We start from the raw sequence: 22,921 nt of genomic DNA on the forward strand, positions 1-22,921 counted from the left end.
GGAGACAGGGGCATCAAATTCATTGAGGTACTTGCAACAGCAAGTCTGAATACTTAAACTAAGCAATTATTAGAATCACAATAATAATATTACCTCTTTACATATATTGTGATGCTGAGCATGTAGATTTCCTCACAGCATAACAAGCCAGATACACATCTAGAATAGCTATCAGAAATGAAACTGATGGCTTTGACAGAATACTGATATAATTATTACAAAATACATTAGATAGAAATATCTTTAAAATAATTGATATCATTGCATAACCTTGACACAATCCATATAAAAGTAATGCTTTCAAACAGTTCATATCCCGTGACCCATCTTTGGTTTGTGTAAATTATTACACTTGGGATGTGAACAATTTGTAATACGACTATTTTACCAAACACTGGCATGGAACAGAACATAGATAACATTTATTCCAACAGTAAAAATAAATGCTGCACCCAAGCAGAACATTAATCCGTATTTGTTTGTTATTTTTTTCAATTGGGTCTTTATCGTCAGTTTTAAATTAAGGCTTTTGCTTCTCAGTGCAGTAACAGCTGTTCATGAACTCACCCTTGATTTATGATGATTATTCCCGAGGGGATTAAATGCTTGTCATTGCCATTTTAAAACTCAAGTAATTTTATTTTAGCAACATAGTTTTTCCCTCTCTTGGACCAAACCAGTCTAAATTTGCTTTATAAAATTATTTTAATGCTTACTGCCCAAGAACTGCAAAGGCAGCTCTCCCATGTTCCCCTATGAGTGAGTTCTGCTCTACTGTTAACATGGAAAGTGTGCATGTGCTGGCAGGATGTGTCAACTAGCAGATGTGTCAATTAGATGGAAGAACACAACGTCCTCCATAGCAATTTGAAGTCCATGAACAGTGCCTCTCTTTTCTTTGCACATTTTAGTAGAGATGTGAACCCAAACCTCTCCACCTTCATCTCTACTGTAACATTTATTCTTGGTCTTAACTAGGAAGTGAATTAAACCTGCAAACAGTATTAAATATTTAACAGATATATAAATAAGGTACTGCAGCAAAATATAATGAATGCATTTTATTCAATTTACTACACAACTTTTCAATACTGTGTAAAGGTGTAAATAAAAATACAGCATAATACAGACAGAAGTCACCCACGCATTAAAGACCAATAAATTCCCAAGCATATACTCTGTCAATACAACAGCATTAAGATAGACAAATAATGGAAAGGAGAAAAACTTGATGGCTAGAGAGATCACTGTACCCTGAGAATGAGTTTGTAAAGCCACTTCTAAAATAAATTTATATTTGCAGAATGTCTTTGGTAAACAGGGAATGAGACTCAGGCCAAACTTGAAGTAAAAGGCTTTTTGCTTCATTGTTCTTAGCAATTGCAGATGGATAAAACAAACCACTTCTTTTAAGGCCACCTAATAAGCTTGCATCATTGCCAACATTGTGTTCATAGTTATGTTCTACCAAATACTGTGGAAGCAAGCAAAAAAAAAATCAAAGACACCATGTTAATAATGCTTTGGAAGCACCAATTACTGTACTCTCCATTCTAATCTCTCTGAAGAGCAATGCAAACATGCAAAGCAGACTAAATGTAAGAGACTATATGCATTTTAACACTGCAAAAAAAAAATCTGAACATTGCTTTCTCTTAGGTCATGAACGGATAACTAAAACTCAACATGCTTAATGTGGTCAGTTTTACAGTATTAACATGTTGCTTTAGGTTTTTACAAACAAAATCAGTGCATAGAGCATTATTGTGGAGTCAACAACTTCACCTTTACACATTTCTGGTAAGAAAAGACATTATCAGCAAGAAATAAAATAGGATTATCAACATATAGGTCCCTCATGATTTGCAGTCCCCTAATGGTTCATTATGAACTGCCAACATACACTTCCTAAGGTTTTTGCATGCAGTTTATCTGCCCTTCCATTTATTTACAGTGGTCAGACTAGACTCAAAAGGCAAAATTATACACATTGATACACAATTCTGATACATATAAGTTGCACTTTCACCATGCTATAATAAATCCACATGAGTGGTCCAAATTGGTAATTTCTTCACAATAGTTCTTTACTATCTCACCACAAGACATGATACACAAAGTTTAGATGGACCTATACAATCATCATGGCAAAATGCGCCACATCCTTTGCACATGATCATGGCCTTTAGCCTGCAAGAACATTTAAAAGTCATTTCGTTGACACCACTGCTTTCAGCAAACGTCTGAGTGGGAACTGCAGAATTATGGTTCCCAAAGTTTGTCTTCTGACTCAGTGACATCATACTTCCAGCAAGGGACATTGGAAAGGTGCCCATGGACAGTTCTGAAACTGAAGTGTTGGTAATATGACTAAATCCTGTGGTACTGAAGGAAAGTTTAGGAAGCTTACCATATAATTGCTGTTGAATACTGAGCTGAGAATTAACAAGCGAATGTTCTGATGAATGCTGAAATTGTAGACCAGACTCTTTCACAACCTTTCCACTATTGCAGTCCATCTTTATTGGACCAACATATAGCTTGTCTTTGAAATCAAATGGAATGTATGCACCATCTTTTATACCAATGATATCTTGATTCTTGTTAATTTCCCTACATGTAGGAATATTTTCAGTCTTGATGACTTTAAAGCTTTCGTGCAGTTTCGGAAGCCAATCCCTTCTTACATTTGGCATATTCTCCATTCCCATTAAATTTCTTTCTGGTGATGTTTGGGTAATGGCTGGCACATTCTCAAAAACAGAACCTTTTGACTGAATCTTAATCACTTCGGTTCCTCTGCAATTTCCATCATTTTGCACAACTACAGTGTTATGCAAATAACCATGACTAACCTTCTGCCTTCCTGGCATCCCACTGCAGGCCTTTGCTATTACTGAACCAAAAATAGTGTTCTGGTTCTCCAGACTTTTACAAAAAGACGGCGTGTTTGGAATGTAATAGCCAGACACAGTAGAGCTGCTAATTTGCTTTAATGTTTCAGGCATGCTTCTTGCTGTAGGATTTTGTACATTGCTAGTTTGAGTGTTTCCAGGGATGTTCAATGATTCTTTGCAACCTTCTTCAAAACTGCACGTAGCTGGCACTACTTTTTGTGTTGTCAGACCTGCTTCTTCAACAGGCTTAGAAAGAATAGGTGCTCTATTTAGCGGTTCCTGTAAAACTGGACCATCTAGACTTTTACAGTCGCTGTCCAAAGCCATCTGAGGTTGGACGGAGTGCTTACTAGATTGCAACACAGTTGATTTCATCTGCTCGAGTTGTTTTTGAGAGAGATCACTGAAATCACCCGAAAATATTTTATGCAAATGATAATCAGCTAATTTAATTCCACTATGTACACCACTGATTATACTTTTGATATCAGCTGTTTGTGCAACATGATCAACAGTTGACTGACTGAAACTTCTTTCTTGTTTAACTGGTGGGCTCTCAGCAGGTACTGGAGGTGGCACCAGCAGTCGAGTGATCTCCAGTTTGGTACCAGAATGATACTGGGGTAAAACCTTCTCTAAAGGAAGACTGCCCTGGAGCAGCTGCGTTACCAGTGGGTTATTGACTTCAACCGATGACAGTGGACGATTAAAATTACCAACCCTTTTTGGCCCTTCAGCACTTGGATGTAGCAGAGAGTTGATCTGATTTAAATTACGCAAAATCTCAGGCTTTTGTCTCTGGCACTCAGTCGGTTTCTCATCCTTCTGCAGCTGATTTTCCTCTGACAAATGTAACTGTTGGTGCTGATCACCATTATTAGACCCTCGGCAGACATCAGGGCTTTCTACAATTACACCACTTGCAGAACAAATAGGGGCTCTGTCATCTTTTGATATACTTTCATTTGTGGGACGTCCACAACTTTCATCAGACAGCGGACTGCTTATTTCAGGTTTATAATACAAGCTATTCTCATGGTCACTTTCACAGCTTGTCTGCCTTTTGGCTGTAGGCTGGTCAAAGGTGTCCTCTAACACAGCAATGTCAGCTTCCACTGACTGTTGCACACCCTCTAACAACGTCTGCTCTTGTTTAACAAGATAGTCTTTCACACATTCTTCGGCATCGGCAGAAGCAGTACAGTTGAGCTGCTTTTCCAGCAAATCAGACTCGATGGGGAATTTTTGTGCTGATGAATGGCTGGGATCTTTATTGGAACATACCGATACTATTACAGACGTTATCTGTTTCTCTGCTACATGTGGCTCATTTGATATCTCCTGGAACGTGCTTGTTTCTAGCTGATTATTTATTTCAAATTCATCGCAGACGCTCTCTTTTTCTTCGTGTGATGGCGAATTTGGAGAAGTTACCTTGTGGATCAACGGGGATCCAATTTCCTCCATGATACATCCATTAACCTCTTGCTCACAGGGGTCACTTTCTGGAAAGTTAATTGATAGCTGGCTTGATAAAATGTCTGTAGTGCTTGTTTCACTTTCACTGGCATTACTCGGTAATGAATCAGAGGCTGCAGTGTTCACTTCTAGAACAGGAGTGTCTATTGTGTTAATTACTGCAGCATTCTTGGTTTCGGCAATTACTGTCCCAGAGAAAACATACTTTTGTGAAGGGTCATCAGGACAGTTTATTTTATCATTTAGATCAGATTTCTGGGTTTGGCTGCAGGGCGAGAGGAGGGGATTGTCTGTCTCAGCAAGTGCAAGAATTACAGTTTCACATTTAACACTTTTGCTACTTTCTATGAAAATACTATCCCTCTCTGCAGGCAACTCCACTGTTTCAGAGGGTGCATCATCCTGAAGAAGTGTAGTTTCATCACTATTAGTCTGCTCATCAGAAACTGCGTCACTTACTTCAGAAACTGTAATCTGGTCTTGCACATCGTCCAACAGATCTGGTGAATTACTGTTAACAGTATTGTATCCAGCATCACCTTCCCAATCAATGGGATAGATATCATCTGCTGTCTCTAACTTGCGTGGTGTTGTCTCAACAAGATTGCTTTCCAAGCATTCCTCGATTACAACACCTTGCTTAACATAATTCTCTCCATCGCTGGGCTTTTCGGGTTCATTGCCTGCTCCACAGGCTTGGAATAGCTGTGCTCTATACTGATGATTTCCTGTAGCTTGTTCTGGTACTTTAGTCTTTCTGTCGTTCTGTCCGGGGGAGTCAGAGCTCCCTGGTCCATTACCACCACTACCCCTTCCCCCTCCTTCCACTGTAACATTGGCAGCTGCAGCTGCTGCAGCCTCCCTTTGTGCCCTGGCTTGTTGAGCACGGGCTTTGATATCTGCAAGCGTTCTGGCACCTGTCCTCTCCCTACTGGATGTTCCAACTGTGGTGATGATCCTAGGGCATATCTGATAGGCTGGCTGCCCTTTGATAACCCATGGTGGTTTGATTCTTGAGAGTTGAATCTGAAAGCACAATGATCCACAATTTACCATTAATTCTCTCCTGAAACAGGATTCATAATATAGGCAAAAACCAGTTAACCGCTTCAGTATTTTATAGGTAGTGACCAGATTAGACACATTAACTCTAATGTACTTAATAAAATTAAAACAGTAATGTAATGAAGGAAAATGCAATGTAAATCAAGAACAGAAACAGAAAATGCATTTCCAACAAAGGAAAATCAATAGTTTAAAAGAGATAATACAGATTTTACCCCATAAAAGTGAGATACATTTGCATGCAAGCAAAACTCACCATCGGCAAATTAAAATTTATAAAAATTCCATTCTTGTTCTGATAGTTTACCATTCGTAGCAAAGTAATACCTTTCTCTTCACTAGCACAATATATATTTTTCGTCTTTATCAACATACTAGATTACCACAGTGAGAGATACTAACAGTATGTATTCACGTACTGTAATAATTCACCTTGACCATGAGATAGCTTCACATTAAAGAAGTTAATATCTCAGTATCATTACAAACTACATTTAAAATTATAATGTATTTATTTTTAAATAGTGCTATATGGAAGGGAGGAACGTTGGTCACATCAGGAGAAAATTAAGCTGTTTGACAGTACCATCAAGGCAACTTCTAAGTCTATTGTGTGTGTATTTTGTGCCTTCTCCCCATGACAGCATGGACTTTCTTCAATTGTTCCAGTTTTCTTCCACATTCCAAAGATTTCTCCCCATATTAACTGGCGACTGTAGTCCATCACTACTGTAGGTCAGTGACAGAAATATCAAGGGAAGTTGATGAACATGTGAGAGAATAAATTATAGACCTACATGGAAAGAGGGAGAATGGGACCTTTCTGAAAGGATTGTTGTAAGGAGAGCTGGTATGGACCAGGTGAGTCAAACAGCCTTGTCCTGGGTTCTAACTAGCAGGTCAACAGACACAAAAAATAGAAACTTTAGGTAATATTTCATTTAAACTTTACTCTAACATACCATCAGCCTACATTGTGTTTTCAAGTATTATCCCAGGCTTACAAATATTAAGATCCAGATTTTAATAAATCACAATGTATTCCTCACTAAACACCTCACTTTGTAGGTATTAAAACTACCTTTCCTTTCACATTTTGTATATAATGTTTCAATTTCAAATTAACAGATTTATTTGAGGCCATGAAAACAGTGAAGTAGGTGCATGTGTGTATTAATAGAGAAGCACCTACTGGAAAATTCCTCACCTACTTCTTGATGTACAGCATAGGCTGTTGTCACATGTTGCCATGTGCATCACTTACTGTTCATTGCATAACTGAATGCTGAACAATTAAAAAAGACCCATGAAGTGTTGCTGTAGGGCAGGGTCCCCATCCTGAGGTCCACGGACCTCTTGCCTAATGGTATTGGTCCACAGTATAAAAAAAAAGTTAAGAACCCTTGCTGTAGGATACTATTGTAATGATACAGCAGAAACATTTGTGATTCATTTTGGGTTGATACTAAACTGTCAGCAAATGGATATCTAACTTAGGAATCATTAGAATGTGTATTCAAAGAATGAAATGGGAATTTTATTTAGCACAACTCAAGTCTAAATCTTCCCTGGGAGCATTAAATACCGATCATTGAGCACAATAATGATCAGACTGTCATCCTGGGAGCAATTCAGTTCATACATAGACAAGGTTATTAACGTTGACAGAAAATCTTTAAAAGAACTACTACTTTTGAAACCACATATGTAAAAAATTCCGGTTCAACCAATTAACAAAAAGAGAAATACAACTTTTCCAGGACCTCCAGGATAACGATCTCAGGATTGCTACCAGTGCCACGTGCAGGCAGGTTTAGAAATAGGAAGACAGCACAGATCAACACGTGGCTGAAGATGATGCAGGAGGGAAGGCTTCAGATTTATAGATAATTGGGTAGTTTTCCAGGGAAGGAGGGACCTGTTCCAGCGGGAGGGTTTATATCTGAACTGGAGGGGGACAAATATTCTGGCAGGTAGGTTTGCTAGAAAGGCTCTAGTGGATTTAAACAAAATACAAGGGGGGAGGGGAACCAGAGAGGAACAGATGTAGGGGAGAAGGAAGAAAAAGGAGATAGTAAAGTTGTTTGCACCGTTAGTGATAAACAGAGAGTAAAAGGTGGAAAATTTCTTAAATGCATTTATTTTAATGCTAGGAGCATTGTAATGAGTGTAGAGCATGGATTGATACCTGGAAGTATGATGCTGTAGTTACTAGTGAAACGTGGTTGCAGGAGGGGTGTGATTGGCAACTAAATATTCCTGGATTTCGTTGCTTCAGGTATGATAGAATCGGAGGGACAAGAGGGGGAGGTGTTGCATTGCTTGTCAGAGAAAATATTACAGTGGTGCTCTGGCAGGATAGATCAGAGGGCTCGTCTAGGGAGACTATTTGGGCGGAATTAAGGAATGGGAAAGGTGTAGTAACACTTATAGAGGTGTATTATAGACCACCTAATGGGGAGCGAGAATTGGAGGAGCAAATTTGTAAGGAGATAAAAGATTTCTGTAGTAAGCACAAGTTTGTCATTGTGGGAGTTTTTAAATTTTCCACACATAAGACTGGGAAGCCCATACTGTAAAAGGGCTGGATGGTTTGGAGTTTGTAAAATGTGTGCAGGATAGTTTTTTGCAGCAATACATGGAGGTACCAACTAAAGAAGGGGCAGCGTTGGATCTCCTGTTAGGGAATGAGATAGGTCAGGTGACGGAGGTATGTGCTGGGGAGCAGTTCGGGTCCAGTGATTACAATGCCATTAGTTTCAATATAATTATGGAGAAGGATAGGTCTGGACCCAGTGTTGAGATTTTTGATTGGAGAAAGGCCAACTTTAAGGAGATGCAAAAGGATTTAGGAGTGGATTGGGACAAATTGTTTTATGGGAAGGATGTAATACAGAAATGGAGGTCATTTAAAGGTGAAATTTTGAGGGCACAGAATCTTTATGTTCCTGTTAGGTTGAAAGGAAAGGTTAAAAGTTTGAGAGAGCCATGGTTTTCAAGGGATACTGGAAACTTAGTTTGGAAAAAGAGAGATATCTACAATAAATATAGGCAGCATGGAGTAAATGAGGTGCTCAAAGAATATAAAGAATGTAAAAAAGAATCTTAAGAAAGAAATTAGAAAAGCTAAAAGATACGAGGTTGCTTTGGCAAGTAAGGTGAAAATAAATCCAAAGGGTTTCTACAGTTATATTAATAGCAAAAGGATAGTGAGGGATAAAATTGGTCCCTTAGAGAATCAGAGTGGACAGCTATGTGTGGAACCAGAAGAAATGGTTTGAACAATTTATTTGAACAATTTCTTTTCTTCGGTATTCACTAAGGAGAAGGATATTGAACTATGTAAGGTAAGGGAAACAGGTAGGGAAGTTATGGAAACTATGATGATTAAAGAAGAGGAAGTATTGGCGCTTTTAAGGAATATAAAAGTGGATAAGTCTCCGGGTCCTGACAGGATATTCCCTAGGACCTTGAGGGAAGTTAGTGTAGAAATAGCAGGGGCTTTGACAGAAATATTTCAAATGTCATAAGAAATGGGAATGGTGCCAGAGGATTGGCGTACTGCTCATGTGTTTCCATTGTTTAAAAAGGGTTCTAAGAGTAAACCTAGTAATTATCGGCCTGTAAGTTTGACGTCAATTAATGGAAAGTATTCTTAGAGATGGTATATATATAATTATCTGGATAGACAGGGTCTGATTAGGAACAGTCAACATGGATTTGTGCTTGGAAGGTCATGTTTGACAAATCTTATTGAATTTTCTGAAGAGGTTACTAGGAAAGTTGACTAGGGTAAAGCAGTGGATGTTGTTTATATGGACTTCAGTAAGGCCTTTGACAAGGTTCCACACGGAAGGTTAGTTAGGAAGGTTCAGTCGTTAGGTATTAATATTGAAGTAGTAAAATGGATTCAACAGTGGCTGGATGGGAGACGCCAGAGAGTAGTGGTGGATAACTGTTTGTCAGGTTGGAGGCCTGTGACTAGTGGTGTGCCTCAGGAATCTGTCCTGGGTCCAATGTTGTTTGTCATAATATACATTAATGATCTGGATGAAGATGGGGTGGTAAATTGGATGAGTAAATATGCAGATGGTACTAAGATAGGTGGCATTGTGGATAATGAAGTAGGTTTTCAAAGCTTGCAGAGAGATTTAGGCCAGTTAGAAGAGTGGGCTGAAAGATGGCAGATGGAGTTTAATGCTGATAAGTGTGAGGTGCTACATTTCGGAAGGACTAATCAAAATAGGACAGACATGGTAAATGGTAGGGCATTGAAGAATGCAGTAGAACAGAGGGATCTAGGAATAATGGTGTATAGTTCCCTGAAGGTGGAATCTCATGTAGATAGGGTGGTGAAGAAAGCTTTTGGTATGCTGGCCTTTATAAATCAGAGCATTGAGTATAGGAGTTGGGATGTAATGTTAAAATTGTACAAGGCATTGGTAAGGCCAAATTTTTGAGTATTGTGTACAGTTCTGGTCACCAAATTATAGGAAAGATGTCAACAAAATAAAGAGTACAGAGAAGATTTACTAGAATGTTACCTGGGTTTCAGCACCTAAGTTACAGAGAAGTTTGAACAAGTTGGGCCTTTATTCTTTGGCGCGTAGAAGGTTGAGGGGGGACTTGACAGAGGTATTTAAAATTATGAGGGGGAATAGATAGAGTTGATGTGGATAGGCTTTTTCAATTGAGAGTAGGGGAGATTCAATCAAGAGGACACGAGTTGAGAGTTAGGGACAAAAGTTTAGGGGTAACACGAGGGGCAACTTCTTTACTCAGAGTGGTAGCTGTGTGGAACGAGCTTCCAGTAGAAGTGGTAGAGGCAGGCTCGATATTGTCATTTGAAGTAAAATTGGATAGCCATATCGACAGGAAAGGAATGGAGGGTTAAGGGCTGAGTGCAGGTCGGTGGGACTAGGTAAGAGTAAGCATTCGGCACGGACGAGAAGGGCCGAGATGGCCTGTTTTCATGCTGTAATTGTTATATGGTTATATAAGTTTAAAAATTCACCATTTTCAAAGTAAATGAGGAATTCAGTTCTTATATGGCATGGGGAAGGGGGAAGGAGGAGAATGCACTTTTAATTGAACAAAGTTATATTGATGTATCATAGAAATTTGTATACTAAATTCTAATCCCAAAATTAAATCACTGCAACCATGTTACATTTTAAACGTCCAGTTAAATTAAATTGTTTAAATAATGACTCATCTGTTTAAAAAAAATCACGTACCCTAATAGGTGGCACCTTTGGCTCTTCTTTTGTAGGTTGTTCCTTTTCTGTCCGAAAGCTATCAATTGCGGTCCGAAAGGACTGATGATCTTCAAGACGCGGCTTCTTCTCGGGGCCAGAGGTAGAGGCCCCATATTCAGAAGACTTTCTTTTTTGGTCTTTAGACTCTCCGAAATTGTGCTCCAACTCACTTTTCAAAGCAGCACTCTTAATAGTAAGGCAGGTGACCTGATCCTTGGAAATTCCAGCAGGCTGAACATCAGTCAATTCTAAATGTCCATCAGATTTCTTATGCTCTTGAGACTGTACTTCTGCAGGTCTCTCAGAAAGCAACAGAGATTTGGACTTTAAGGCAGATTTATTTGCAAGTGCCTCTTTTGGATGCCCAGGACTAGTTTCATTGTTAATTAAGCCAAGTTGATCTTCATCTGCACAGCTAACTGTCTGAAATGCCTTAGCCTCAAAATGTTGTTTCTGGCTCCTGGTATCATGAGATGATACAGTGCACGAAACTGTATTTTCATTTTGTTCAGGTGGCTCGGGCTTTCTTTCAACAAGACTTCTCCTCACTCTACATTTGAGGTCCACCTTTGAACTTCGAGTGCATTTCCTTATTCTCTCATCCTGCTTTTTAACTGGACTAGGTTGCTTAGATGGCCCTGCTAAGACAGGTGAACTGGCTTCTTTTTCCATTTCCACTTGTGCACCTGTCTGCTGCTCAGATTCTGCTTTCGACAAGCCCAATCTGTCAATGTAACAAGAACAACTATATTCAGATACACACTAGACCAGACTGTACAGCAATATCTTAGAAAGTTAGTTGAATTTTTTTTACACTTCTGTGCTCCATCCATCAGTTTAGAAAATTACAGCCACTTGTGTCAGTCTATTCAACCAAATATGTGACACTGTTCTTTCTTTTTCAATATTTTTTATTAATTTTCTACATAGAATACAGAGTTCAAAAAAAACTATCAAATACATTATACTGAATTGCACATACAAACTCCTTACTCTATATTCGTACAAATTGATTAATTCATAATATTGAAATATAGTAAATTTATTATATGGGAAAAAAAATCTAACCCACTACCAAGACCGAAGCTGATTAGCAAAGAAGAAAAAAGAAAAGCATATTATTAGCCATCATCTATGCTTTAACAGCAAATCAAAGGTTTTGAAAATAGTTCAAAAAAGGTGACACTGTTAAAGCAAATCCATTATTAAATTCCTGAAACAAATCATTGGATTGAAAAGTTGGCTAGAAACACATTTTAACCTGATATTCATTGATTGAAAATTCATCCAACTTATGGTTTTGCAATCCGTAAAATAATGTTTCTGTCATATAGGCATCCATTAATCTCATGAGACCATGGATTTGCGCCTTGGAAGGTTTCCAGGGCGCAGGCCTGTGCAAGGTTGTATGGAAGACCGGCAGTTGCCTATGCTGCAAGTCTCCCCTCTCCATGCCATTGATGTTGTCCAAGGGAAGAGCATTAGGACCCATACAGCTTAGCACCGCTGTCATCACAGAGCAATGTGTGATGAAGTGCCTTGCTCAAGGACACAACACGCTGCCTCAGCCAAGGCTCGAACTAGTGACCTTCAGATTACTGGACGAACGCCTTAACCACTTGGCCACGCGCCCACACTGTCGTTTAAATTTTCATTAAAGAATTTCATAAATCCAAGGCAACAAAGGACGGTTCTGTGCTAATCTTATGTAGCATTAAAGCTACGTTATACAGAGCAAGGATGAAATACTTGCAGTTTGAATGGCTAGAACATGTTCTGATTCTGGTTGTAGTATCATACTCAAACAAGCACATTCGGAGACAGAGCCATCCAAAACACTAACTCACATGCCATATGTGAATAGTTAAAACTAGTTTGCCTACTCAATGCCTGGTTCCCTCCCCAGATAATAAACTTAAATGCATGCAGAATTCATGCTTAAAAAAAAAAGTCAAATTACAATTGACAAATACTGCAAAATTTTGCAACATAGAGGCCTTAGAGCAGGGAGAGGTTTTTTTTTGTAATTTTGAAGCTGCTGCTTGTAAGGAGGTCTTTTAAGTATGTCTATAATGCAAAAAAAGTTGAAAGGAGCACCAAATTCACCAATTCTTGATTTATCAAGTGATAAAATTAGACACCTTAAACCTCACTCATATGGGCTACACAACAGAACACTAACATGTTCAGCAGAATATTTATAAAAGTGTATCCATTTCTCCAGTGGTCCCTACCAAAAAAAAATTTTGCATAGCAAAAAATGCAAATAGAACAGGTTGACATTTCTATCCAAATTATGCAATCTGTTCTTCAGGTGATGTACTATTTAGAGAGCACAGTCTAATATTTACCTTACTGTGCATGGAGGGATGAGGTCCACAGAGATCAAAGGTAAATATTGACAAAATACATAAATTTATTGATTGAACTAAAAAAACTTTATCCCTAAGAAAAAGTACCATTTGGATTTCTTAGGGGTAAAAAAAGGCAAATTACTTCCTTGAGTGACCAAGTATATTTGTTTTGCACACCTTCAATTCATACTTAATACCAAGTGCTCAGAGATGGAATGATTGACATGCTTGAAGTCGACAATGATGCCTTCAATAATTTTTTCATCAGTTAGGTAAACATTAGTATCTAAGTGAAGTACTTCAAAGGTGATTCTTTCGTATCACAAACACAAACATCCTGCGCCTGTCCTGATGAAAGCAGTCATCATAAACATAACTATTTAAATAATCACTGCATGAAAAGAGTTTCAAACTTTTTCCACCATTAGCATGGAGTTTTTGGTATTGCAAGTTTGTCATCTGCAAAGCACACTAAGGTGTGATGTGTAATGCATGTGCCTTGAGTGCACCTAATGAAAAACACCATCAGCAAATCTCCAAACAGAATTCAAACCCAGCGGGTGTAGGCGGATATTCAGCCCACTGTATTCATGCCAAATTCTTGTACAGTAATTTAGTCCCCTGCAAGCATCCAAATGTTCCCTCAAGTGCCTTATTGACACTGATTGACTCAGCTTCCACCATGATAATCATTCCCCATAAAAATAACTTTCCTCATATCCTCCCTTGTACTTGAAGATGAAATTCCTTATTCCTGCAAATCTTGTCAGCACCTTCACACCTTTTGTACAGTAGGATAACCAGTATTAGAAACAGTACCTCAAGTAGTGGTCTATGTCCAGTAAAGATTTTAGAACAGGATAGTGCACCACAGGAACAGGCCAGAAGCCCTCAGTGTTGTGCCAAACTTGGTACAATTAGTAATCAAATACCCAACTAAACTAATCCCTTCTGTCAACACATTCTCCACATCCTTCTATTTCCTGCATATTCATGTGGTTATCGAAGAGACTCTTGAACACCTTTATCAAAGTCAAAGTAAAATACATATATGTTACTGTAACATACATCAAAGTTGCTGGTGAACGCAGCAGGCCAAGCAGCATCTATAGGAAGAGGCGCAGTCGACGTTTCAGGCCGAGACCCTTCGTCAGGAAACGTCGACTGCGCCTCTTCCTATAGATGCTGCTTGGCCTGCTGCGTTCACCAGCAACTTTGATGTATGTTGCTTGAATTTCCAGCATCTGCAGAATTCCTGTTGTTTATGTTACCGTATACTACCTTGAGATTCATTTACTTGCAGAGATTCACAGGAAAATACAGAAATACAATAGAACTAATGAAAAACTGCACAAGTGTAATAAACAGCCAATGTGCAAGAGATAACTTGTGCAATAATGTTACAGCCAGATCGTCCAGTGGCCAACTATTTTACAAACACAAATAAATCTACAGATGCTGGAAATCCTGGCCAGCTCTGAGTTCCTCCAGCATTTTGTGTGTATTGCCAGCTATTTTACCTCTGCTTCTTATTCCCAAACTAATATGTCAGTCTACAGGACGTGCCAAGTTGAGGACTGATGCAGATTAGAAGAATAGTACCTCATTCTACCTTAGTGGTCTTTAACCTGACAGTACGAGCATTAATTAATCAAACTTCCAGTAACCACTCCCTTCTCTCCCCCTCCTTTATTTTCCCTTATCCCACTGCCACCTATACCCATATACTTTTCCCTCCCCCGTCCTCTTGAGCTATCCATTATGTATACTTTCATCCCTCTAGTTTTACCTCCTTACTTCCTTCCCTTTATTTTATGATCCAATATTCTTTCCTCTTAAGTTCTATTTTCTACAGTCCTTTGTCACTTCCATCTTTCACCTCCCAGCTTCTTACATCATTCCTATTTCCTCTCTCCCCTACCTGCCTATCTTTTCCCCTCACCCATCACTGCCATATCTCGCTCCATCCTTCCCCTTTTTCTTCTGGCTATCACTGCCCCCGCCTTTTTTTTATTCCAATCCTGAAGTCCAAATCTCAGTTAAAAACATCACATGTCCATTTCCCTCCACAGGTACTGTCTGACCTGCTGAGCTCTTCCAGCATTTTATACAATATATTAAAAAACATAAGCATTGGAAATTAAAATCAGTTTGATAAACCACGAATCATCTTTAGTAAGCCCATGGCCATTCTTTTTTATTAAATTAAACTTCCCCAAGTGTCTCCACCAGTTGTTTCCTTTATCCCACTGCCACCTATACCCATATACTTTTCTCTCCCCCATCCTCTTCATGGGAGAGAGAAGGAGGAGAGCCATTTCTACCACCATAGATGCAGCAGAGAAAGCGTCAAGATGGCTCTAGATAAAGAGGGGAGATCGGTGGGTTGCTGCTAGGGCACTGGCCGGGGTCTGATCAACCCCGGCTGAGTTGCCTGGGCATGGGTGTATGACGTTGAAAGACCTGAAACACCTGACGACCCCATGTAACATCACTGATGATGTGCCCCAGCTTAGCATCATGCAGATGTTTCTGTAAGAACTACCCCATGGCTGATATAATTGGCCCAGTAACTGCCTGACATGTCTTTGTACCGTTTTGAACAAGGATGTAATATTTACCCATTTTGCATCTCTGTTCTTCTACTTGGTACCTCGGAAGGCCTAGAAGAGTACAGAAAGTACTTTCCATTCCTACCCTGACTTCATTCAGCATTCAGGATGAATCCCATCTGAACCAGTTCACTTGTTACTTCACTTCCATTTTGCAAATGAAACCACAGTCATAAACATTTAATTATGTGTTCAATTTTCCTTCACATGGAACCCTTTCATGTCAACCCAAACAAAGCAAAGACAAAGCAAAAGAACATCCTTGAGAATAAATTATCACAGTATGAAAATAACACAAAATACTTAAGGTCAATTCAATACATTTAGAGATGAAGAGGGATTTCTTTAGCCATAGGATGGTAAATCTGTGAAATTCATTGCCACAGACGGTTGTGGAGGCCAAGTCATATTTAAAGTGGAGGTTGACAGGCTCCTGATTTGTCAGGCTTTAAAGGTTAAAGGTTATGGGGAGAAGGCAGAACAGGGGGGTTGAGGGGGATAACAAATAAGCCACGACTGAATGTTGGAACAGACTTGATGGGCTAAATGGCCTAATTTTGCCATACCTTATGGTCTTACAAATGGAATTGATTTTGTGGTAACTTACAAGTACAGGAAACTGCAAAAGGATAGTGACTCAACCATTGTTTAAAGTCAATATTTTCAGGGATTATCACTGGCCAAGAAACCTCCAAGAATTGCACTGCCCTTTGAAGAAAGTTATAGATCTTTTACATTCACTCTAGTGAAACCATAGAAACTACAGCACAGAAACAGGCCTTCTGGCCCTTCTTGGCTGTGCCGAACCATTTTCTGCCTAGTCCCACTGACCTGCACACGGACCATATCCCTCCATACACCTCCCATCCATGTATCTGTCCAATTTATTCTTAAATGTTAAAAAAAGAACCTCATCTGGCAGCTCATTCCATACTCCCACCACTCTGTTTGAAGAAGCCCCCACTAATGTTCCCTTTAAACTTTTCCCCCCTCACCCTAAACCCACGTCCTCTGGTTTTCTTCTCCCCTTGCCTCAGTGGAAAAAGCCTGCTTGCATTCACTCTATCTATACCCATCATAATTTTATATACCTCTATCAAATTCCCCTCATTCTTCTACGCTCCAGGGAATAAAGTCCCAACCTGTTCAACCTTTCTCTGTAACTGAGTTTCTCAAGTCCCGGCAACATCCTTGTAAACTTTCTCTGCACTCTTTCAACCTTATTATATCCTTCCTGTAATTTGGTGACCAAAACTGAACACAATACTCCAGATTCGGCCTCACCAATGCCTTATACAACCTCATCATAACATTCCAGCTCTTATACTCAATACTTTGATTAATAAAGGCCAATGTACCAAAAGCTCTCTTTACGACCCTATCTACCTGTGACGCCACTCTTAGGGAATTTTGTATCTGTATTCCCAGATCCCTCTGTTCCACTGCACTCCTCAGTGCCTTACCATTAACCCTGTATGTTCTACCTTGGTTTGTCCTTCCAACGTGCAATACCTCACACTTGTCAGTATTAAACTCCATCTGCCATTTTTTAGCCCATTTTTCCAGCTGGTCCAAGTCCCTCTGCAGGCTCTGAAAACCTTCCTCACTGTCTACTACACCTCCAATCTTTGTATCATCAGCAAACTTGCTGATCCAATTTACCACATTATCATCCAGATCATTGATATAGATGACAAATAACAATGGACCCAGCACTGATCCCTGTGGCACACGACTAGTCACAGGCCTCCACTCAGAGAAGCAATTCTCTACCACCACTCTTTGGCTTCTTCCATCGAGTCAATGTCTAATCCAATTTACTACCTCTCCATGTATACCTAGTGACTGAATTTTCCTAACTAACCTCCCATGCGGGACCTTGTCAAAGGTCTTACTGAAGTCCATGTAGATAATATCCACTGCCTTCCCTTCATCAACTTTCCTGGTAACCTCCTCGAAAAACTCCAATAGATTGGTCAAACATGACCTACCACGCACAAAGCCATGTTGACTCTCCCTAATAAGTCCCAGTCTATCCAAATGCTTGTAGATTCTGTCTCTTAGTACTCTCTCCAATAACTTACCTACTACCGACGTTAAACATACTGGCCTATAATTTCCCGGATTACTTTTCCATCCTTTTTTAAACAACGGAACAACATGAGCCACTCTCCAATCTTCCGGCACCTCACCTGTAGACAGCGACATTTTAAATATTTCAGTCAGGGCCCCTGCAATTTCAACACTAGTCTCCTTCAAGATCCGAGGGAACACCCTGTCAGGTCCTGGGAATTTATCCACTTTAATTTTCCTCAAGACAGCAAGGACCTCCTCCTTTTCAATCTGTACAGTTTCCATAATCTCACTACTTGTTTCCCTTAATGCTATAGACTTCATGCCAGTTTCCTTAGTAAATACAGACGCAAAAAAACCTATTTAAGATCTCCCCCATTTCCTTTGGTTCCACACATAGCCGACCACTCTGATCTTCAAGAGGACCAATTTTATCCCTTACAATCCTTTTGCTCTTAATATACCTGTAAAAGCTCTTTGGATTATCCTTCACTTTGACTGCCAAGGCAACCTCATGTCTTCTTTTAGCCCTCCTGATTTCTTCCTCAAGTATTTTCTTGCATTTCTTATACTCCTCAAGCACCTTATTTACTCCCTGCTTCCTATACACGTCATACAACTCCCTCTTCTTCTTTATCAGAGTTGCAATGTCCCTTGAGAACCAAGGTTCCTTATTCCTATTCACCTTGCCTTTAATCCTGACAGGAACATACAAATTCTGCACCCTCAAAATTTCTGCTTTGAAGGCTTCCCACCTACCGATCACATCCTTGCCAGAGAACAACCTGTCCCAATCCACGCTTTTTAGATCCTTTCTCATTTCTTCAAATTTGGCCTTCTTCCAGTTAAGAACCTCAACCCTAGGATCAGATCTATCCTTGTCCATGATCAAGTTGAAACTAATGGTGTTATGATCACTGGAACCAAAGTGCTCCCCTACACAGACTTCCGTCACTTGTCCTAACTTGTTTCCTAACAGGAGATCCAATATTGCATCCCCTCTAGTTGGTCCCTCTATATATTGATTTAGAAAACTTTCCTGAACACATTTTATAAACTCTAAACCATCTAGACCCCTAACAGTATGAGAGACCGAATCAATATACAGAAAATTAAAATCCCCTACCACCACAACTTTATGTTTCCTGCAGTTGCCTGCTATCTCTCTGCAGATTTGCACTTCCAATTCTCTTTGACTATTGGGTGGTCTGTAATACAATCCCACTGATGTGGCCATACCTTTCCTGTTTCTCAGCTCCACCCACAAGGACTCAGTAGACAAGCCCTCTAATCTGTCCTGCCTGAGCACTGCTGTAATATTTTCCCTAACAAGCAATGCCACTCCCCCACCTTTCATTCCTCTGCCTCGATCACATCTGAAACATTGGAACCCTGGAATATTAAGCTGCCAGTCCTGCCCCTCCTGTAGCCAAGTTTCACTAATTGCTACAACGTCATAATTCCACATGTCAATCCACGCCCTCAACTCATCCGCCTTCCCCGCAATACTCCTAGCATTGAAATATATACACCTCAGAAGATTTTTACCACCACTCACAACCTTTCTATTAGAGGATTTGCTTGAACTTTTAACATCATTTATTTTCACCCCAGCCACACTGTCAGCTCTGGTACTGTGGTTCCCATCCCCCTGCAAATCTAGTTTAAAGCCCCTGAAAGCAGTTTTCAACAAAATAAACAATAATTCCTCCCTTTCATTGTACATCTCCTCCAAAGTCTATATAATTCTGAAACTAACTTCTGCACCATAACACACAAATATATTTAGCAAACGCATGGTGCTTACTTCTGTCCATAGTAATCTTCAAAGAAGTTCTCTTTCCACAGCTCAACTTTTTTCTCCTTCTCCATTTCTTGACGTAGCCGAAGCTGCATTTCAGGTGTAAACTCACCTACACAAGATCAAAGCACAGCGATAAGATTAAAACTCAAAACTATCCACATCTACAAAGCAATCAGAGCTTAAATTAAGATTAAAAAAGAAAACTTAACTTTGTCAATAAATTTGCATCATTATTAGACAGTGACATTTGCTGACATAGTTCCGCACAGTGGTTGGCAGAGGGCACATACTTAGGTGGTTAAGGGGGGGGGGGGGAAGACTTGATTTTGCAGGTGGCGGTGTTGGAGAAATCAGTCACTTTTGACGATTCTCATGCAATCCCTTGAGCAGTGACAAACATGATAGTGACCTGGGATACATGACTCTAGTCTGTCCCATGGGGTAAATTTTGACACCTCTCCAAAACGAAAACTAAACAGGGATTTCAACTCCAATTTCAAACTGGCATCAATCTCGCTATACAAATATTGCTGATGTTCAGTCATTAAGTCATGTCCGACTCTCTGTGACGTCATGGGCTCCTGCACACCAAGCCTTCTTGTTGGAAGCTGCCTCTCTGAGATCCAAGGTCATACGCATTGTTTGAGTAATATTATCTTATCCATCGTAGCCTCTGTCATCCTCTCCTTCTTTTACTTTCTGTTTTACCTAACACGAGAGTCTTCTCCAAGGAATCCTGTCTTCTCATGACGTGGCCAAAATATTTGAGCTTTTGTCTCATAATCAAGCCTCTCAGTGAGCAATCTGGTGATACTTCTTGAAGTATTGACCTGTTGGATCTTTTTGCTGTCCAACGAACTCTTAACACTTTCCTCCAGCACTCAAGTTCAAAGACGTCGATTCTTTTGTATTCAGCCTTACTAATAGTCCAGCTCTCACAGCCATACATCACAACTGGAAATACCATAGACTTGACTATATGGATCTTTGTAGACAATGCTATACAAATGCTTGGCATAATTTCAGAATTGATTTGGTCCCAGATTTGGGCCATTGCCAAAATTTTTCCAATCAGAGCTTTCACAAAATCAGTAGGGCAAAGCAAAGAATAGAACACTTTTCCAATGCTATGGGCAGAAGCAAGCACATACATTATTAAACTACAAATACTGTTTTAAATCTAAAATGCTTTTTTTTTCTTTCTCCACAGATCCTGCCTGGCCTGCTGAATATTTCAAGCATTTTCTGTTTTATTTCAGATCTACAGCTTGTGCAGGTTATATTTTAAGCTTTCTTTCACGATTCAGCTGAACATGCCTCATATTACTTCAATTGTAGCTTGAGAAAATGCAACAAGAAAGCATTTCAGGAGAAAAAAAATTACCTTCTGCTAATCGCTCTTTCCATCCCTGAGCTGCAGAGGTGAAGAACTCGTTATTTAGGGCAGAGCTACTGAGCCGCATTATACCATCAGTACCAACCTATAAAAGGTGAAAGGAAACAATTCCACTAAAACAAAAAGTACACCAACTGGGATATTCCATCTTTTAAAAACAAACTGAAAGGCAAGTCTGGAGTCCTTCGTTAGGTTTGTAGGAACATGCCAGTAGAGCATCAAATAAGTAATAGCTTTAGTTTATTTTCATTAGTGATAACCCAACATTAAATATGGGAAAAGTCACTGTCAGTTTAAACAGAATCAGAAACAGTGTTCATTTACATGAAAACATAATGCAGTTGCATCAAGGTTCATGTCAAAGTTATTCTCTGTCCCTACTTTACAAAACAGGGTGCATGAAACTCAATAGTTCCGAGCTTTCAAATTTTTTGCCCCTTGCCCCATGACACTGGAACTAGGACGACATTGCCACCTGTCAAAATGCATTACATTTAAATTAATCATTCAAGCAATGGATCAGAAAATTACCATTTCAGTAGCTGAGCCTTAAAAGATTAAATTCCAGATCTGATTCCTTATTTGCGCAGAGGTACCAAAGCTTTACGAGTATGTCAGAGGGGGTTGTAAGTATCTGAGCAGTCGAAGTTTTGGGGGTGGGGAAAAAAAGACAGGCCCTCACCCTTGATTGCACTTCACCTATCTTCCATTGCTGGAGCACAAATGTGGATGTTAGGCATGTGAAAGGTCAGCTGTGAAAGCACATGAAGTGTGTGGGCAGGGACTGCCAGTCAGTACTGTGCATGATTAGGTTACAATTGAGCAAGTGTGGGAGTGGAGCTAAGCAAAATATGCAATTTAGTATCATTGTGCAAACAATTTTCATAAAATATCTTTATTACCATAGTTGTACTGAAACTCAAGTGTGACTGACAGGGGGGAAAGGTATTAACTGCTTTTATTGGATGTTTAAATTTAAGACGGCTATATATGAAAATGAGATCAGAACACTACTTGGTCAAGCAACAGTTAAACCTGCACTAATAAAGCATCTGCATTTGACAGGCAAAATATCTGTCCTCAATACAAGGCAATGAACAGAACTCCACAAAGCTGTTCATTTGTATCAGGAGTTTTATAATGAGCTCACTGGAAGGCGTGCAGTGTTCAAAACTTACAAATTTCAACTCAAGATTAGCCATTTATAAAGAAGAACTTGGCACCATGAGGAATTTGGTGGTATTGTAAAAGCATAATAGTATAAATTTAGAAAGCTTACTCTACTACTGCAAGGACCCAAAAGACATTGGGGAAAAATACAGTGACAATAAACAATTAGTCTCCCCAGAAAAGAGAATTTATTCAACTAACTAGAACAGAAAACCCTTGTGGAAAAGGGAATAAAAACCCCATTCATGTCAGGTTTCACAAAGAATCTTGAGTTTTCATTTGGTCACAGATCACAGTGCCACCCACTGGTCAATATCTCATAAACCATCTCAACCATTTTATTCTAATTGATACATCTTTTACTGTCCACATTTAAAACACAATCTCAAAATTGTGCTTTGCTCAAACCTATTTACTACTAAATGAAATAAAATTTACTTTCTCAAATGCAGTTTAGCTTTTAAATATTGTGAGCCACTCAAACAAAATCAAGTATGGGTCTCAAGTGCATCCTTGTCTGCTTTCATTTCAATGCCAGTAAATTGGTAGAGTCTTGTAGAAATGAAACTGTGTACAAAGCTATATTCAATGACTAAGTTACTCAATTTAAAAATCAACATAATGTACAAATTTGCAGTTATATAAACTTTGATGCAGAAGTATCTTAATAACATGAACGAGAATTAAACAGTTTCATTTGACATCAAGTCTCTCCCTATTTTGATGTATTCTGCGTCATTCCATTCATTCTCCAAAAGAACAGAAAACCAGGCTCTAAACTCATGTACCCAACTCTAAATACAAAGAAACCCA

At 39.3% G+C, this 22,921-nt stretch overlaps 1 protein-coding gene across 8 annotated transcripts in view; it reads right to left on the reverse strand.

Annotated features, from left to right (window-relative positions):
- Window positions 1–1,064: 1,064 nt before the first annotated feature.
- Window positions 1,065–22,921, reverse strand: part of asxl1 (ASXL transcriptional regulator 1) — a 124,352-nt gene continuing 102,495 nt past the window's right edge. For 7 of the 8 annotated variants that reach the window (XM_063041312.1, XM_063041310.1, XM_063041309.1 and 4 more), the window contains 4 exons: window positions 20,927–21,023; window positions 19,546–19,651; window positions 10,679–11,423; window positions 1,065–5,402 (listed from right to left, as the gene is read on the reverse strand). In XM_063041312.1, coding sequence (XP_062897382.1) covers window positions 2,091–5,402; window positions 10,679–11,423; window positions 19,546–19,651; window positions 20,927–21,023 — 4,260 coding nt within the window. In that variant the 3' untranslated portion in view covers window positions 1,065–2,090. The remainder of the gene's footprint in view (window positions 5,403–10,678; window positions 11,424–19,545; window positions 19,652–20,926; window positions 21,024–22,921) is intronic. The other variant, XM_063041316.1, reaches the window with a different exon arrangement.

Source organism: Mobula hypostoma, chromosome 2, assembly GCF_963921235.1.
Source record: "Mobula hypostoma chromosome 2, sMobHyp1.1, whole genome shotgun sequence".
Lineage (NCBI taxonomy): Eukaryota > Metazoa > Chordata > Chondrichthyes > Myliobatiformes > Myliobatidae > Mobula > Mobula hypostoma.